Below are 16754 nucleotides of genomic sequence, written 5' to 3'. Positions count from 1 at the left end.
AGGCCACTGTTAGCAGCGATCCACAGGACCGTACACAGCCATTTCGTAGACAGGAAGAGTCTTACCGCCAGTTCTGTTGGGTCTCACCGGTATCTTTAGTCCGAGTCTTGGTGCTGGTCCTCACGTTCATTGTTCCTTCGTTCCTGTAGAACTTTTTCAACAAATTCCTGAGCTGTTTTGGGTGAGGGTAGCACCAACGCCTTTTCCTTCCACATAACACGGAGCCTGGCCGGGTATAGCATGGAATAGCTGATGTTGAGATCCCTTAGTTTGGCTTTGACGGACGTGAATTCTTTTCTGGCCTGCTGCACCGCTACAGTATGGTCCGGATAAAATTCCAGGGAGTTACCTTGGTGGGTGATTTTCCCTTTTTCACGTGCCAGTCTGAGGATGGTATCCCTGTCGCGATAATTTAATATCCTTGCCACTATTGGTCTTGGCGTTGCTCCAGGCGGCGGACGAGGCGCCAAGGATCTGTGGGCACGTTCCACAATAAATACTGGCGATAGCGCTTCTGCTCCGAACAGATCTTTGCACAGGTTTTCTACGTATAGCTCCATACGTCCGGTGTTGGTCGTCTCCGGCAAACCTGTAATGCGCACATTATTGCGCCTCGAGCGCGCTTCCAATTCCTCCTCCTTCGCCTTAATTACCTCCAGGATGCATTCCATACCGGTACATTTGGTGGTCGAAGTGCGCGCTTCATCCTCAACGGCGGACAGGCGTGTTTCTGCTTTGTCCAGGCGCTCACCGCGTTTCTCCTGTCTCGCGGCCATACTATCCATTCTGCATGTTAGATTGTCAAGCTTACCGTTTATGTCTTGTAGATTCGTCTGGATGGCTAGCAATATTTTCTCCATGTTGCTGTTCGGTGTCGGATCAGTTGCGCCATCGGTATCCGCCATGTTCTCTGAGGGTTTGCTGGCTTTCTTGTTGTCGAATGATAGCTTTTGCTGTTGTTTGTCCGGCTTCCCCATTATCACTTTCTGAGGTGTAGCTGCCTGTGAGGCGGGGCCCGATGCCCTCGTTTTTCTCGCTGCCGTTGCCGTTTTCCCCCTGAGGGTGAAGGACGCCGCCAATGGTTACGTGCTCTTGTAAAAGCCAGGTGTCTCGAGCCTCTCAGGTCAGACGCGTCCTCAATACCACGTTGTCCTCATGCTGCGCCTGGAGGAGCACGTTATTTCCACGGGTGAAGGAGAGTCGAAAATCACCCCCTATGTAACAGCTGGGGGGGGGGGTTCGCCGCATCTGGTGGTTAATTCAACGTATTAGCGATAGCAGAGTATGACCCCAATCCTCCTCATTGGTCCCACTGGCCCAGGGGGGCAAAGGCACCAGCGCGATGAATTCCCATGGTTCGCGCCACTTTATGCTCGTCTGCCGCGTCCTCAGTGCGTTGGTTACTTGCAATACCAGACTGTGCGTTGTGAGGCAGATGGAATCGGGCAGCCGGCGTTCCGTGCGTCACCAGAGTTGTACAATGTGCCGGCAGGGTGTCCAAGGGAATTGTCCGGTCGTGCGCCTAGACTCGCTCGGTTCCCAAGAGTGTAGGCATCGGGGCTGGCTCCGTAGGCGCCGCCATCTTGCTTATCGTGTGGCCGGGACCCGCTGGCGAAACATGGACCATCACCGTTGCATCAGCGCGCATTATAGGACAGTCCGCCGCTGTAGCGTTCGCTTCTTACCAGCTGCCAGTCCGCCCCTCCGGTGCAGGCTATTCCGGGATCAGTCAGCCGCCGCGACCGCAATCCGGTCGGCGATTCGGCAGTCCGCCATCTTGTCCGCCGTGCCGCTCCGCTCCTGGGCCACCGCAGGATACTGCTGTTTCTCCGGGGAGTTGTTAGCTCAGTCATCACCCACTGATGCTCGGCGCTCCCCCATGCACGAAAATCGTCGTGGCAGGCGGATTGGTGGGGATATTAGCGGGGACAGACCATATTGTTCGTGTTCACTGGTATTTGTCCCTATACTTGGGTTGTATAGGTGATACAGGATTTTTGTTTTCCAAGGAACTTTCTTGTCAGGGCATTGACATGTCCACCTTTTGGTTAGACTAGATTGGTGTTCCTGCGAGGACCAGATCTTATTGTGCCAATACTGCCATTAACAGTTTATGTGCTACAAGGATACCTGAGGAATAGATTTTCCTTTTTCTTTTTCCTCTGGAAATAGGCTTCAGGCTCAAGAGGTCATTTGCGGATGTGTCTTCCGGTTAGGAAGTATACATTTTGCCATACTTCTTCGAAGCAGTTTGGTATGCTGGTTTGCATTGTTGTTGACTTACTGCATGTCTTATACAGACATGTAACCTTGTATGAAGAGTGTATACTTCATCTCTGTGAGTACTCTGAATTTCTACATCAGAGTAAATTTGCTCACTGGTTTGTCCAATGTAGTCCTTTTCGCTACATTAGCGGAGTGCAGTTTTTGTTGAGTGGTGCACGGATAGTTTTGCGTTGCCCAATTTTTAGGTTATGCTTCCCAGTGAGGGGGTAAGGCCAGTTTTCTTATGTGATTTGTTCCTTTCCTGCACATATAAATTTGTTGCATGGAAGTGTGCAAATGGAAGAGGCAAAACAGCCCAAAGGGAAGAAAAAAAGGGGTAAGAGCATTTCAATGTGCCACAAAAGGGCCACTTTGAGCTGCTTGCAAGAAGCGTGCATGGGCCCAACGGATTAAACGAACAGAGGAAGCCTGACATAAAACTTTCTCTCTCTTAAAAGAAAAAAATCCAGCCCCATTCTGGAGATACATCAATCAACTTAGCAACAGTGGCCAGAATAAAGAGAACGGGGTACCCGAGAATGTATGGGTGGATCACATCAATCAGCTCTACAGCAGTGGGGCAGGGGAGTTGCCAACTCCCTCCTTGCCTCAAGCACTATCTTAGGAAAACACCCAGGGTCCGGATATTTCTGTAGCCGTAGTAATCAAGATAATTAGTTGAATGAAGCACCACGGGGTGCCAGGGCCAAATGGAATACCTGCAGCATTTTTTTAAATCATCTCAACAGTTTTGGGCAGAACTCTTCACACCTCTCTTTGGACAAGCTTTTCTCACAGCCACAATTCCATCTACCTGGCAGGGCTCAATACTACACCCAATTTACAAAAAGGGCAATCGCTCAAACCCGGCTAATTACAGACTAATAGCTTTGTTGGGCATTGAAGCTAAAGCCTACGCCCGTGTTTTACTGGCGGAACTTGAAAACTGGGCTACAGAAAATAATATCTTACCCAGTCAGGCTTCAGAACAGGCTGCTCCACGACGGACAACATTATAGCACTGTCCTATTTGTCTGTGAGAGCCACTTTGGCCTACCAGCTACCTCTATTCTGCTGCTTTGTGGACTACATCGCAGCATTCAACAGAGTCAACCGAGGGACGCTATGGTACAAATTAAATTCTTGGGGGATACCATCTCCACTTATTTCAGCCCTGATATCTTTGCACCATAAAACCTGGGTGAGGATCAAAACAAGTGCAAAAACACTATCCACAAAAATTGCACATAAAAACGGTCTAAAACAAGGCTGCATGTTAGCTCCACTATTATTTAATCCAATTTACCTAAAGAACTGGCAGGCGCAGCCTTGGTCGCCCCAAAATTGGGATGGATACGTCTACAGATAATGCAATATGCTGACGATATCATTATTATGGACCATACAAAAATTGGATTACAAAGATCGCTCACTGCCCTTAATATGTACAATATAAAGAACCATCTTCTGATGAACAAATCAAAAACCAAAGTTATGACCTTTGGGAAATACAAAAAAAAGAAAATTCTCTCTTGACGAGCAGGGGGACTAAATATAGCAACCTGTACCAGATTATAACTATCTAGGAGTTTGGTTCAAAGAAAAGGCAACCCAAGCATCTCACCTTAGACATCTAAGGCCTAAGGGCATGGGGATTATACATAGCCTGAGGCGCCTGAACCGTCATTTGCACAGCCCCACAGCCGAGCCAATTCTAAGGGTGCTACGGGCCAAACTACTACCAGCAGTGTCTTATGGCCATTTGGCCTTCCCTGGAAAAATGGATGCATTCTTAGCAAATTTACAAATAAAAGCCTACAAGAAAATATTTTCTGTTTCGCAGCACGCAAGGAGGTCGAGGCTGAGACTTGAGCTGGGCCTGGCAAGCGCAAACCTACACTGTCTGGGACACTTAATTAAATTCTACATTCAGACTCTACGAGCCCCAGCACAATCTATGAAAGAACAATTGCAAGCTGTGTTCACGGATGAACTTTCTCCTTGGCATAAACAGTTGCATCTCGCTATTACCACATTAAAGATCGAAGCCTCCTCCCTCACTAATCCATCCATCCCCCTGTCAATGTGGAAAAAAAAAAATGCCAAATCACTCTAGCGTCATTCCAGTCAGAAGTTGCTGGGCTTTCTAAAAATGCACTCTTCACAGCTCTGAATGATTCGTATATTAAGGGGGAACCTCAACCGTATTTCAACTACTCGCTTCACTCTCAGACTCATATATATGAGGCTGTTAGCTCTACCAATTTTTGATTTTAATCCGCTGTGGGCCCGGCGGAATGAGCAGTCTACATGCAGGCTCTGCAATTATCTACATGAGTCCTGGCTTCACCTGCTATGTTGCTGTCCACACTTTGCCATAGATCGTCGCCGCCTACTGGCTCCAGTTTTTCGGGAAAAGACATTGAGAACCTGCAGGGAAGCATCGGATTGGTGTTTTAGCAATAACTCAGCCCAGGCTCTAGCAAGAGCGGGGAAGTTTGTTAACATTATTTTAACCGCACTACATAATGCTTAGCATTAAGAAACTGATTAGGAGTTTTATATTTTAAATTTTGTATTTGATTGTGTGTTGATATGTTTGTATATTATGGTTTTAACTAACCCCTTCCATGCTGATGACAAGCTCAGCTCGTCATCAGCGTTACCTGCCATGTGCTGATGATGAGCTGAGCTCGTCATGAATCGCAGTAATTTGAAAACTGCCGCATACAGCGGGAAAAACGGCTGCACGCATGCGGTTAACTCTATAATAAAGAGAGGGCATGGAAGTGTGTTCCCTTTTTGCAGGAAACATTTTGTTTGGCAGTTCAAGTTGTCTGATTTGTATTCTTCTGAATACTTAAATTCTTGGTTTCCTCTGTTGTTGGAAGTGATATTTATTCGTGTTCAATTTGAAACATGGTTGTTCCGTGAGCTATGCTTCTGAGGATATCTGAGAGGCAGTGTCTGTACCTTTACCTTAGGGGTATTTAGGGACGTGCCTTATGTGGTTGAAAAGATTTCAGTTTTGTAAGAGAATGGTCCTCTTGTTGATCCTTCTTCACTTTAAGAACATCCTGGATATTTCTTATTCTTTGGCTATTGATAGTCATACATATCCTGTAGTGAGGGTAGATGTTCTCTGTCTCCTTGGGGATGTTTCTACTTCTCTATTAAGCATTTATTATTTTCTGTACCTTACAGCCCTTCAATGGATCATAGTGGTATGTTCTAGTCCAGCGGTCTTCAAACTTTTTTGCTTTGAGTCCCCTAAGCAAGATGTTCTGAAGTCTGGCCCCCCTCCAAAACTTTAGGAGAAAGATAGGGGGAGCGTAGAGACAGGGCTGAGCACAGAGGGAGAGACTTATAAGATCATTTGAGTTTTACTTTTTCTGTAGCTCACAGTCCACACTGAATGAATAAAACAGCAAATACATTGAGCAAAACCAGTAATTGACACAGAAATAGTGCTCCCCATAATTGGGGTGTTGTGAGCCCCTTGTACTCCTGGGCGCCAATGCAATTGCACCTGCTGCATCAATGATAACCAAGGCGCTGAGTAGAAGGTTATCACCTCTGCTGCTTTCACCTCTTCCCCACCTTACCTCTCCGTCCCTTTCAAGAAAAAAAGAAGCTCCACATGATAGCCCTCTTTTTCTGCAGGGTTGCCCTAATGATGCACATGAAAATATATCCCTACGGCCCCTTTTTAAAGTGAAAATCATAACTGTGATGCAGTGTCAGAACCCTGGAATGCTGCACCTACTTCACTAATGATAGCTTGTGCCATGCAAAGCTGGCTATCTCCTCTAACATTTGGTAAAACAGGGCATCCCCCTCCTTACCATCTCTCTGAGGCTAAACTAAGGTGCCTCCTCTGCTTTAATTTCCCCCTCCCTTGAGCCATTACTCCGAGGCTGAAAGCAACATTGGCATAGCAAGTGTACATTGGGCCCTAAAGCCAAGGAGGGTGGTAAAACTGACATGATTGGGGTTTACTTGGCTCCTCGTGCCAGGGGGCCCTTGTGCCACTCTACCTGCAGAACCAATTATACTTTCTGCCCTAGGATGTTTAAAAAAAGCAGCAAGGGTGACCCGAGCTCTAATACTCGCTAGGACCATGGGCCCCACAGCACGTTTTCCATAGTAAGGAAGACATCATTGTGGCACAGGGGTCACTTACACCCTTGCCACAGTACCTGTTACACTAATGATTGAGATGGCCCCTTTTGAAAAAATTAAATGAAACAATAAAACAAGCTCCTATATACTACAACCTTCCTAGGGGGCATCTCTCTGAGGAAGCTGTGTCTGTTCATTTGTAAATGAAAACAATTAGTCCCCACATTGTGCCTCCTCTTCTGGGACACATTTTGACACTACCCACAGATCTTGTTCCTTTTGTGTTTCTCCTCTGCCATTATTCATTAATAATGACTTACATATCGACAGTTCTTTCTGTCATAGGCCATAGCACTGTAAATACATAATTCATTATTCTACAATGCGCAACTAGGATAGAATTATGTGCCTGTTTTGGGGAGTGGATAGAGAGAGAAGGAGAGACTTCCCTCCCCCCATCCATGATCACATTAACCCACTGAGTCTGAGATGTCACAACATTTGGCACAATAAGATTATTTATATCTTTTTTGGTAGTTTGATATAGCGCAGATTTGACCCGAGACATCACATCGCTTTACATGAGCACAAATTACATTGGAAAAGGTCACATTTATTTGTAGGCATAGGAGATTAAGAGATTTTCCCAGAAGAACAGGATGTTTAACTTGGATTTATTTTTTATTTCATTGTGTGTGGGTTACTTTTTTGCCTTTGTAACTGTATATACAATAGCAAAATCCTCACAGAATAGTTTGTTCTTCTTAGTCACCTCTTTGACCCTGCCACCACACTCAATGACCCCAGCCCCAAAAGCACAGTTTCATTATTTACACACGAAGTCTGTTTGTAAATGAAATCAGCCTGGAAATGCACCAACTAAAGAAGCCCAAACTTCCAGGCGATCTTCCTTTACACTCTTTGCTTAGACATTTGAGGCCCCCTGGGAATGCAGTCACGGACCTCCAGGGGGTGCGCCCCACAGTTTGAAAGCCTCTGTTCTGGTGCTTCGTGAGAACTAAATATGTATATTCAACCCTTGTCTGCCTTTACGCTCAGATCAGATTTAGGCTTTTATGTCTTGTGGACAGTTGCTGCAACTCGGTCCCCTTTTTGGGTATTTTCCAGGAACTTGATTTATTTATTCAACTTGACATTTCAGGCCAAGTGTGGTCATACGAGCTGCTGACAATGTGTATAATTGAGGATGCAATATCTCTCTTGATATTATATTGTATGGTACTTTGGCACTGGTATTTCAGTTCTGTAAACTCTGTATACACCCATAGGTAAACAGAAGTGTATTGAATGTGTTTACACATGCTGAGATATGGTTCTGCTAAATGCAATTAAAATGGAAAGTAATATCAGTTTTAAGTTCGGATCTATATATATGTGTGGAATGCGGAAATGTAGATCTGTGTATAATAGATTTAATATTTATAGCAGATTCACATTTGTTTACTTGCAATCTTTCTGTCTATGCTGGCACTATGCATTGTGTGGACCTTTGGGTGGTCAGTTTGCCAAAAAAAACTGAATAAATATTCTTTGCTTAGGGATGGACTTTGATGTTCATCTGTCTTGATATTTAGATTAATCTTCCTGACCTTGCAATGAATTTATTTATTCATCTTGGTTTTAATGGAGATGGGTTTTGGAAGCCCTTCTTTTCTGAAGTAATCAGGACAGACTTCCTTCAGATATTTATTTGCTGTTGTAGAGAATTCGAGTTGCATGCATTCGCTTTTCCTTTGGGCCTTCTGGTCCAAGGGTTCACTTTACCATTTGGGGTGCCTATTGCCTGACTTTTGTCAGATGTATTCTGTCAGGGCTTTATCCTGTTCCCATTGAAGCTTTGGTTTTTCTGCGCCTGCGGGGTTGTGTCTTATTTACATTCTGTGTGGTTGTTGCCATCGTTTTTATAAGGAGCCATGCTCTTTTTCATCGAATTCATATGTACGTCTGATCTATTGTTAATTTCGACTGGCTGGTTCTCTCTGAGAACTTTTATAGGATTCATTCGCAGACCCTCCTTCAGGTGAGTATTGCTATGGTATTTAATTCAAAAGTTAAGGAATCTGCAGCTAGATGTCTCTATCAGATGAACAAGTTACTTACCTTAGGTAACGTATTATCTGCTGTATGCCTTGTCTAACCGCAGATTTCCCATGCTCCCCTTTCTGCGAACGAACTGTAGTATAAGGGTTATACTTTTTTTAGTACTGGTTGTATATCCCTGTGATCAGTTTCACGTAATTTTGTATTTCAGTGGACTATTTGGTCTTATTCCTTAAATATTGACTTGGAATTTCCATACCTTTCATTTTCAATGACTTTATCACACCATTGGGCTTTTCCTTAGGGACCTTGTCTGGGTATTATCATACCATTTGTTTCCATTTGCTAATTATTTTTGTTACAGATATATAGATCTTTTTAGGCACTCCATTTCCACAGCCAGTTTCTTTAGTGGCTCCACGTTTCGATGGAGAAGTTTTCACAGAAGAAACTGATGTCCTCGTGCCGAAGGGGACTTGGATGACTCCACTAACGTCACAACCAGAGTTGAAATCATCAAGGAGTCATACGTCGCCGTCCCCGGCATGCAGAGGTACTGCAGAAAAATTTCCGGATCCAGTCTGACACCTGGGGAGAATTCAAAAGTTAAGGAAAATGCAGCTAAACTGTCTGTATCAGATAATATATTACCAAAGGTAAGTAACTTGTTCGTTTTGCCTTGCAGTTTGCTTCGTTCAAAACAAACTTTAAGTTACTGTTCACCTTACATGTGTCTGATTCGATTTTACCCTCTTCTAGTTCTATACCCAACTTTTTTTTGGTTCCTCTATAAGAAATGGGTCCTTGAGAACCTTTTAAAGTAGTAACCAGCGGCACCAATTTAATTGACACTACAAGATTTATTTTTAAGATTACATTTATGACCTCTTTTCTGCTGCAGTCATCTGCTGCATCTGTCTACCAATGGACTGTCTTGTTTGTGATTTTGCATAGCTGGGTCTTTGAAGGAACCTCTGCTTCTCCACAGATGCCGGGGCATAGTGAATGTATGGCTCAGCATTTTGCAGAAAACTGTAAAGAACCTTAGGATAGCTGTGAATTGACGATGGATACTTTTTCTTTTTTTTTTGTAAACATCTTCCATCAAATTTCGTGCAAGCACAGTACTTTTACAAAATATAACATTGAAATCAATGGCTAGCCCGTAATGGTAGTAATGGCGAGCATAGTGGTAAACGCTGCTTCAAAACAGTGGCACCCCAATTGGTGTCATATGCCCTGTAAAAGGGTAGTAGTAGTAGAAGTTTCGAAATTAGTGTTACAATATCAGTGTAGTCGATTTCTAAGCAGCCAGAACGAGGAGTGCATGGTGCTGGCACCGACTCCAGACCCAGGTCAGTCAGATGGAATATGGGAAGACGGGCAATCCAGGGAGACAGGGCCAAGACCTCTCAGTCCATTGGATAAGTAAGTGTTCAGGGGGGAGAGTGTCCGGTTTAGATAATGCATTCTCCTCTCTCATGAGGTTTTCCCAAGCTCTAGCAAAGTACCCTCTGCCCTTTTTAGCATCTCTGAGGAGAGCGCCACCTTCACAGTCTGCCCAAAGCAGAAGACCAGCCTTCCACCGCTCAACCGGGGAGCCCGTGTACCCCTTCCATTGTATCGTTCTGCGGCGTTTATACAACATCGGGGTCAGATCAGCAAATCTAGACACCAACTTCTTCTTGGTCCTTCTTTGGATAGAGTCCTAATATACATGCAATAGGGGACACATCTGTATTGTGATCAGTGTCATCCTTCAGGAATTATAGCACCTCAGACTAATAGGGAATCGGGAGCGAGCACCCTTATATCATATCTAATAGCTCCTCCCCCTCCAGGCTACATCTGGGTCAGGTATTGGAAATATGTAGAAAAAAAAGTATTAAGTGTCCCGGGCTTGAGTTATACATGTTGACAATGTATTAGTTGATCAATTTGAACCATTCAAGGATACCTTCAGGACTGTGTCTAGGATTTTGGTACAATCCACATCTGAGATGGGGGTCTCCAAGTCTGCCTCTCATTTGTCTTTGCGAGGGGGAGGTGGCTGAGTCAAGTCTGCTCTCAGTGCCTTGATACTACTCTGTGCATTTGCTGTTGAACTGAGTAACTGTCAGCCCTGGTGCATCAGGGCTGCTGTCCCCCCAACCCTGTGGTACCTGATAGCCGTGCAGTACAAATCACCCTGCCAGGATGTCGTACTAGTCACTCAACTCCTCAAAGGATAGCGATTTGCCATTACCGAACAGGGTACCAACAGTTATTGTATCCCTTCCTGTGTCCCACTCACCTCGGAATGCCTAATTGCCTTCAAGTCTCCGTAGTTATGTTCGTTGGTTAGCTTTAGGTCAAGGAGGAATGTCCTCATCAGGTCTGAAGCAGGGGTGGCAGGTAAAGCAGATATCACTCTACTCAGCATACCCGGTAGCTATTGCAGGTATCATTGCATTAAGGCCACGAAACAGTATGTTGCAGAATCTGGTGCCTCCACCTTGAACGCCTCCTACTTGGATAACATAGAAGAAGTGGTGTCATCATCAGTAACTGAATGCCTGAACCCCTCCTATATGATCTCATACAAGACCGGGTCATCAGTACTGTCTATTTATAATTTCAAACTCTGGATTAGCATCTGTGACCTTTTACCTGGACAGTGTCATAATTATCGACTTATGGTCAGAAATAGTCCTCACCATGCATTCTATGTTTAGCATGGATTCCAATACGTCAGGTGTGCATAAGAAAGTGTCTAGTCGAACAGGCAGTTCATGTAGGGCACAGAAGTGTGAATAGCCTGTGCGATCACCTGTTCCCCCAACCCAAAACAGTGCATGGAGCATTGACAACCACAAAAAACAAGATCATAGCACCCAACACCCCCTCCCAGGGCAGAAAGGCAACTTCACTTCATCCAAATGTTATAAAATAAAGCAAGCTTTTAATTGCCCAATCGTGCCCACGCACCTCAGGGGAGGAGATATTCAGGATGGGTGGAAACTCCCTAGCAGCACCACTTACCAGTTGTCCATGCCAGCATACTAAGACAGCCCGTCGATTCTCTACAACTATGTCCAGGCCGGAAAGGATGCGCAATATACTTAAACAGGATTACTACCCCACACATGTGACCCATCCAGCCAGAAAGGGGAAATGTAGATTTTAGACAAGGTTGTCTGACATCCATGGAGTAGACAAGTGCTTTGTTTCCAAATCAATGTGGAGTCGTATTGGAGTCTGCGTCAGTGCCACCTGTCTGAGTTTGGGCCCGTTCGGAATCAGAAGTGGTCAGTTTTGCTGCTGCCTCCACCGCACCATGCCTGTCATGTTGGGATTGGGCCCCTGATTGAAAGCCTCCTCAGTTGCGCTTGTTACAAAGTGCAGTTGCCCAGTGTATCAAAGTTGCGAACGAATATGCTGTGGTTCCTTAGTTTGTGGTTGTATATCAATCCACTCTCACATTTGTGATTCTGAGAAGAATTTGTACCCTGGTCTGTGATAACACATAGTTTTGCTGGATTCAGCATCTTCTATTTTACAAACAATTTGTGAAGATGCTTCTTGGCCTCCTGAAATGATGCTCGATGTCTTTGCACTGCCAATGTGATATCTGGGATAATCATTGCTCTGCAGCTCTCAGTATGGAAGTCACTGTGTTTCAGGGTGGGTCGCAGTATATGATCTCTGTTTCAAAAGTGAAGTTGCCTTGCTAACCATGGGCATGGTGGTGCCCCAGGGGGCGAAGGCACGCCAGGACCCTAATGAAACTGTTTTGCAGAAAAAAAGGGAGACGTTTCTTTTTGGGCCACAGTCTCTGAGACAGACTTCCAGGTAGGCTACCATATCATCGACCTTTACTCTCTCCAGTAGGCCCACCTTTTGAATGTTGTTACTGCACGCCCTCCCTTCCACTTACTCCATCCTGTGTTTCAGCACCCAGACCATATCCATCATGTTGGCCAGCTGAGGTTTTAGGTCTCCGTTCACAGGAGCAAGTTCTGCCAGCGACTGTTCTTTGTTACTCATCTGCTAGTTGGTGATGTTCATCGCGGAGGGATACATATGTCTGCCACCACCATATCCATCTTCAGTTAGAGAGCTTCTCTGGTGTCTTTAATGGCTGGTAGAAAATATTCTAATTTGTCTGCTGGTATAGGGGGCAGCTCCTGCCGTGGCCATCGGGTCCTGTCCCCCCTGGTCTTCAGGGGCCCTATCCTTCAAGCCAGAGTAACGCTCCATGACGGGGGAAAAAAGCAGCCACCACAGTCGGACACTCAACTCATCCTGATGAGGCTAATTTCTGAGTCTGCTGTCAGGACTTATGGTGGAGCAAGCCAGTCAGACCTGGCTGGTAGCCCTGAGGCCTGAATGCGGTGTTTACGTGCTGGACCTGCCGGGGCCTCATTGTGGGTGCCTGAGCCTGGTGGGAGACCTGACTTTGTGGCACTGACCAGCCTGCCCCTAAAGACCTCCCCCTTCCCACAGAAGGAGCACGAGCTGAAGATCAGCCCAGGGATACAGCATGCTGCCTCTGCCCACCAACACCCGGCCTTCTACTCCTACAGTCGTCACCACCTCTGGGATCCCTCCAGGCCCAAGTCCTCTGCCCCAGAATGCAACAGCCCCTGAAGGCCTGTCTGAACCACTGCAAGAAGTTCATGCTCTGTAAATATGTAATATATAATTGTCCAACCCTAATCGCTTCTTAAAATGGAATCTTGAGTGATTTTGCATATTCTATATATGTAACTCTAACCACTAGTATCTGTAGTAGACGTTTGTACTTACTACCATTCTTATGTGAATTTAGAGTTTTTCTGTTTATATCTTATGTAACTCATGTACTCCGAAGTCCGTATGTAATGTAACTGGTCCTATTGTAAAGTGCTCTAACACCTTCGGGTAAAATTTGCGCTATATAAAATCGCAATAAAATCCTTGCGTTTTTTAGGATTTGAGACTGGAAACTCCGGGCACACCCCACAACCAGGAAGGAGGCAGCTCCTTAGCATCGAGGGCCTCCGATAGCAAGCAGGAAAATGGCCTATAAAGCCCACCGCTGGGGCAAGGGAGTCTCTCGGCTGGCTTTAGCCCAGATTCTGCAAGTTCGCGGTCTAGCAAGTATTCAGTATGTGGGCACAATGTGGAGTCTGTGCCAGTCACTGCATTGCTCCTAGGACCCTTGTGCGGCCATCTTAGATGTGCCACTTGAAGGTCAGGCAGTGCCAGTTATCTCTGCGGGTGATCTCGGGACAGCAAATGTAGCCCTAAAATGCAGTCATCTAATGCCCCTTGTACCCCATATTGTTTCAGAGGGGTAGGAGCATGCAAGGAATCTGAATGGTGCCAGATGGCAGTACCCCACCAGGAGCTAAGCCAAATGCTACCTGCTCCATCGCCCTTGGATTAGGGACCCTCTTGACAAAAGCTACTTGTGATATTTACAGTAATTTACTAATATTGCCTATTAATCTAATTGCCCAAATGAATGTGTCAAATAAGAAATGTCAAAATTATTTTACTACACCTGATTTCCTCATCCCTACCTCGCCACAGTCCTTAAGTGTTTACTTATTTCATTTTGGAAAACTCTTGGTCAATCAGTGCACTGATTCCATTGAACTAATTTCCTCAAACCTAATGACCACTTCTCAGGAAGTCCCTGTTTCCATCTTATTTATAGAATTTCATGCTGCGTTACAAAGGGGATCATAATCACTGGATTGGCTTGAGGACGGATGATAAGTGTCAGTCGTGGACATGGGTCAATGGCACCAAATTCAATAACGAGTAAGTCCTTGTGTTTGTTTATTTCCCTGCCAGACATTTTCAATCACTAATCCTATTGTGAAGCGATTCTCACACCAGTGTGTCGCCTAAAACTGCCATCTTTGTTGAAAACAAACTCACACAGAGACAGCTGTTCTGTCGACAACACCTCAGTTTTTGAGATTCCTCTTCTGTATAAACTCTCCACTGGTGCATGTGATATGATGATTTATTGTGAGTTTTTTTTTGCAGGCGTATGGATGATAAATTAAAAGAATTAAACTGGTAAATGCTGCCACGTAAATGTACGCGTCATGTGCTTGCAATGAGAAAATGACGGACAAGGTTTACAGAGTAGCAGGTGGTCATCTTGGGATTGGATATTGCAAGCTTGTTTTACTATTCCAATAAGGGCACACAATTTAATACACACACAAAGCTAAATAATACACATTAATTGATGAATAGGTACAAAATTATTTTTGGTAAAACAATATGCAGCCTCCCCTCCTAAGATGGCCTAACAAGGATTATCACACTGCAAATGTCCTACCCTCTGTGCATCAAGGAAACCACCAAATCCCTAGTCAGCGAGGAAAAAACGAAGGATTTCATATAATAAAAACAATATGCATGATTTAACTGTCATAACATCTCACCTTACTCCAGTATTGGAACTTTCATAGATTCCCATGCTTGTATCATTCACCGTCGTCAGAATGGGAGTCCCTGGTACACATAAACTAGCAATAGAAAACCATTACCAAAACAGAAAATAGGCCTAGGCCCATTCTTGTTTTGCAACCTATCCACCTCTTTTTGTAAAGAGACCAAATAAAGAGAACAACCAATCAGATTAGCCTCACCCCAAGCTCAGAACCTCAGATTTTCTACCGCACGGAGTCTCCACTGAGCTCTGCTCAGTTATTTCCTGTAAACTTTCATTCTACAGTTTTCACCTTTTTTTCTTCAAAACCTTCTTCAAGATGTCTGATAAGGATAAGAAAGCCCTCTTTAAAGCCTGTGCAACTTGTGCTAAGAAGAGGTTATATGCGGAGGACAAGCACAAGGATTGTATTTACTGTCTGTACCCAGACCACAAGGCTGCAGACTGCAGAAAATGCTGCACTTTTTCTCAAAGACCCTACGAGACTCTGAGGGGCGTCTTTTGACCTGGCTCCCGGAGCTAAAGTCAAGGAAGGTACCAGTTCCCAGTGACAGTGATGATGCATCCTCTGCTACATCTTCCAGAAGGTCTGTGAGGGCTTCTCCTTCACCTTATGAACCGTTCTTTTCTTCATAAAACGTTATCTTTTGCATTGGCGTTCAAAAGACCATGCATAAAAAATCAAGTACAAATTTAACATTGGTCTCGTGTATAAAATACGTACTGTGCAAGTTTAAAGTATTACACCAATCATATTCATATACATTTCCAATCAAGGTGTGCAGGATGCACGGGACAGGGGTGGGTTTTATTTTGGGTATGTTCACGCAGAACTCCATGCACGTTATTATGGAATCAGAGTTGGCATACCATTCAGGGTTGGGGAATATCATGACACTAAACCCCCCCCCCAAAGTTCCCAGGACCGTTCTTCAGGGCCGTAACCCTTCCAATGAACAAAGTAAAACAATTTTCCACTAATTCTTTTTGAATCTAATATAGACTGAACTTCAAATTCAGGAGTACCATCCACATCTATAGCTGAAGGACCTGGTGAAGTTCGAGTCATGGGATTAAATGGTTTTAATAATGAAACATGAAATACCGCTTGAAACCGGTATCTAAAAGGAAGAGTCAACCGGATGCTAACTGGATTCATGATTTTTTCCACGTTAAATGGTCCTTTAAACATTTCCTACTTGTTTTAATTTTAAATGTTTAGTGGATAACTACACTTTGTCTCCTATGACATTGTCTGGTTGTAAAGATCGATGAGAATCAGAGATACTTTTTTGATTTTCTTTTGCTTGTGCCAAATGATATTGAGCCTGTGACTGAATAGACAGCAAGTTCTCGACATGATCTTTTATAGAAGGTGTAGTGGATGGAGACATATTTGATCTAGGAATATTTTTTTGGATGAAAACCATAGATACAAAAGAATGGAGATATATTAGTAGAAGAGTGATCCATTGTATTGTAGGCAAATTCCAGAACCCATAATATATCTGACCATTCAACATCATGAGGAAGTTCTACAACAAAATCTAAAGACACAGTATGCCATGGTTGAGGTGGTATTGGTAAAGGATGTAGAAGACCACTAGGAGCTTGATGTTGTGATTTGTTCTGTATACAGATAACACCCGTTTCAATATATTTTTGCACATCTTTAAACATGGATTGCCACCTGATTGAATGATAAGTTTTTGTGACACCCGAATGAGCTGACATTAAAGTATCATGATGTAACTTTATAAGTTGTAGTTGTAAGTCAGTAGTCGGTACTAATATTTGTTCATTCATAAATAACAAATCATTTCTTCATTGTAGCAGGATACTTGTACTGCCACTCTAATTGCTTATTGTC

The 16754-nt window shown here is 44.3% G+C and overlaps 1 protein-coding gene across 4 annotated transcripts in view; it reads left to right on the top strand.

Annotated features, from left to right (window-relative positions):
* LOC144770830 (uncharacterized) overlaps positions 1-16754 on the top strand; it is a 97385-nt gene that overhangs the window by 63587 nt on the left and 17044 nt on the right. Inside the window, exon 2 of one of the 4 annotated variants that reach the window (XM_078655608.1) lies at positions 14132-14238. The exons of the other annotated variants lie outside the window; for them this stretch is intronic. Within the exon in view, the coding sequence (XP_078511734.1) occupies positions 14132-14238 (107 nt within the window). The remainder of the gene's footprint in view (positions 1-14131; positions 14239-16754) is intronic. 4 annotated transcript variants of the gene reach the window in all.

This window comes from Lissotriton helveticus, chromosome 7 (genome assembly GCF_964261635.1).
Source record: "Lissotriton helveticus chromosome 7, aLisHel1.1, whole genome shotgun sequence".
NCBI lineage: Eukaryota > Metazoa > Chordata > Amphibia > Caudata > Salamandridae > Lissotriton > Lissotriton helveticus.
This window is presented reverse-complemented; position numbering and strand designations above follow the sequence as displayed.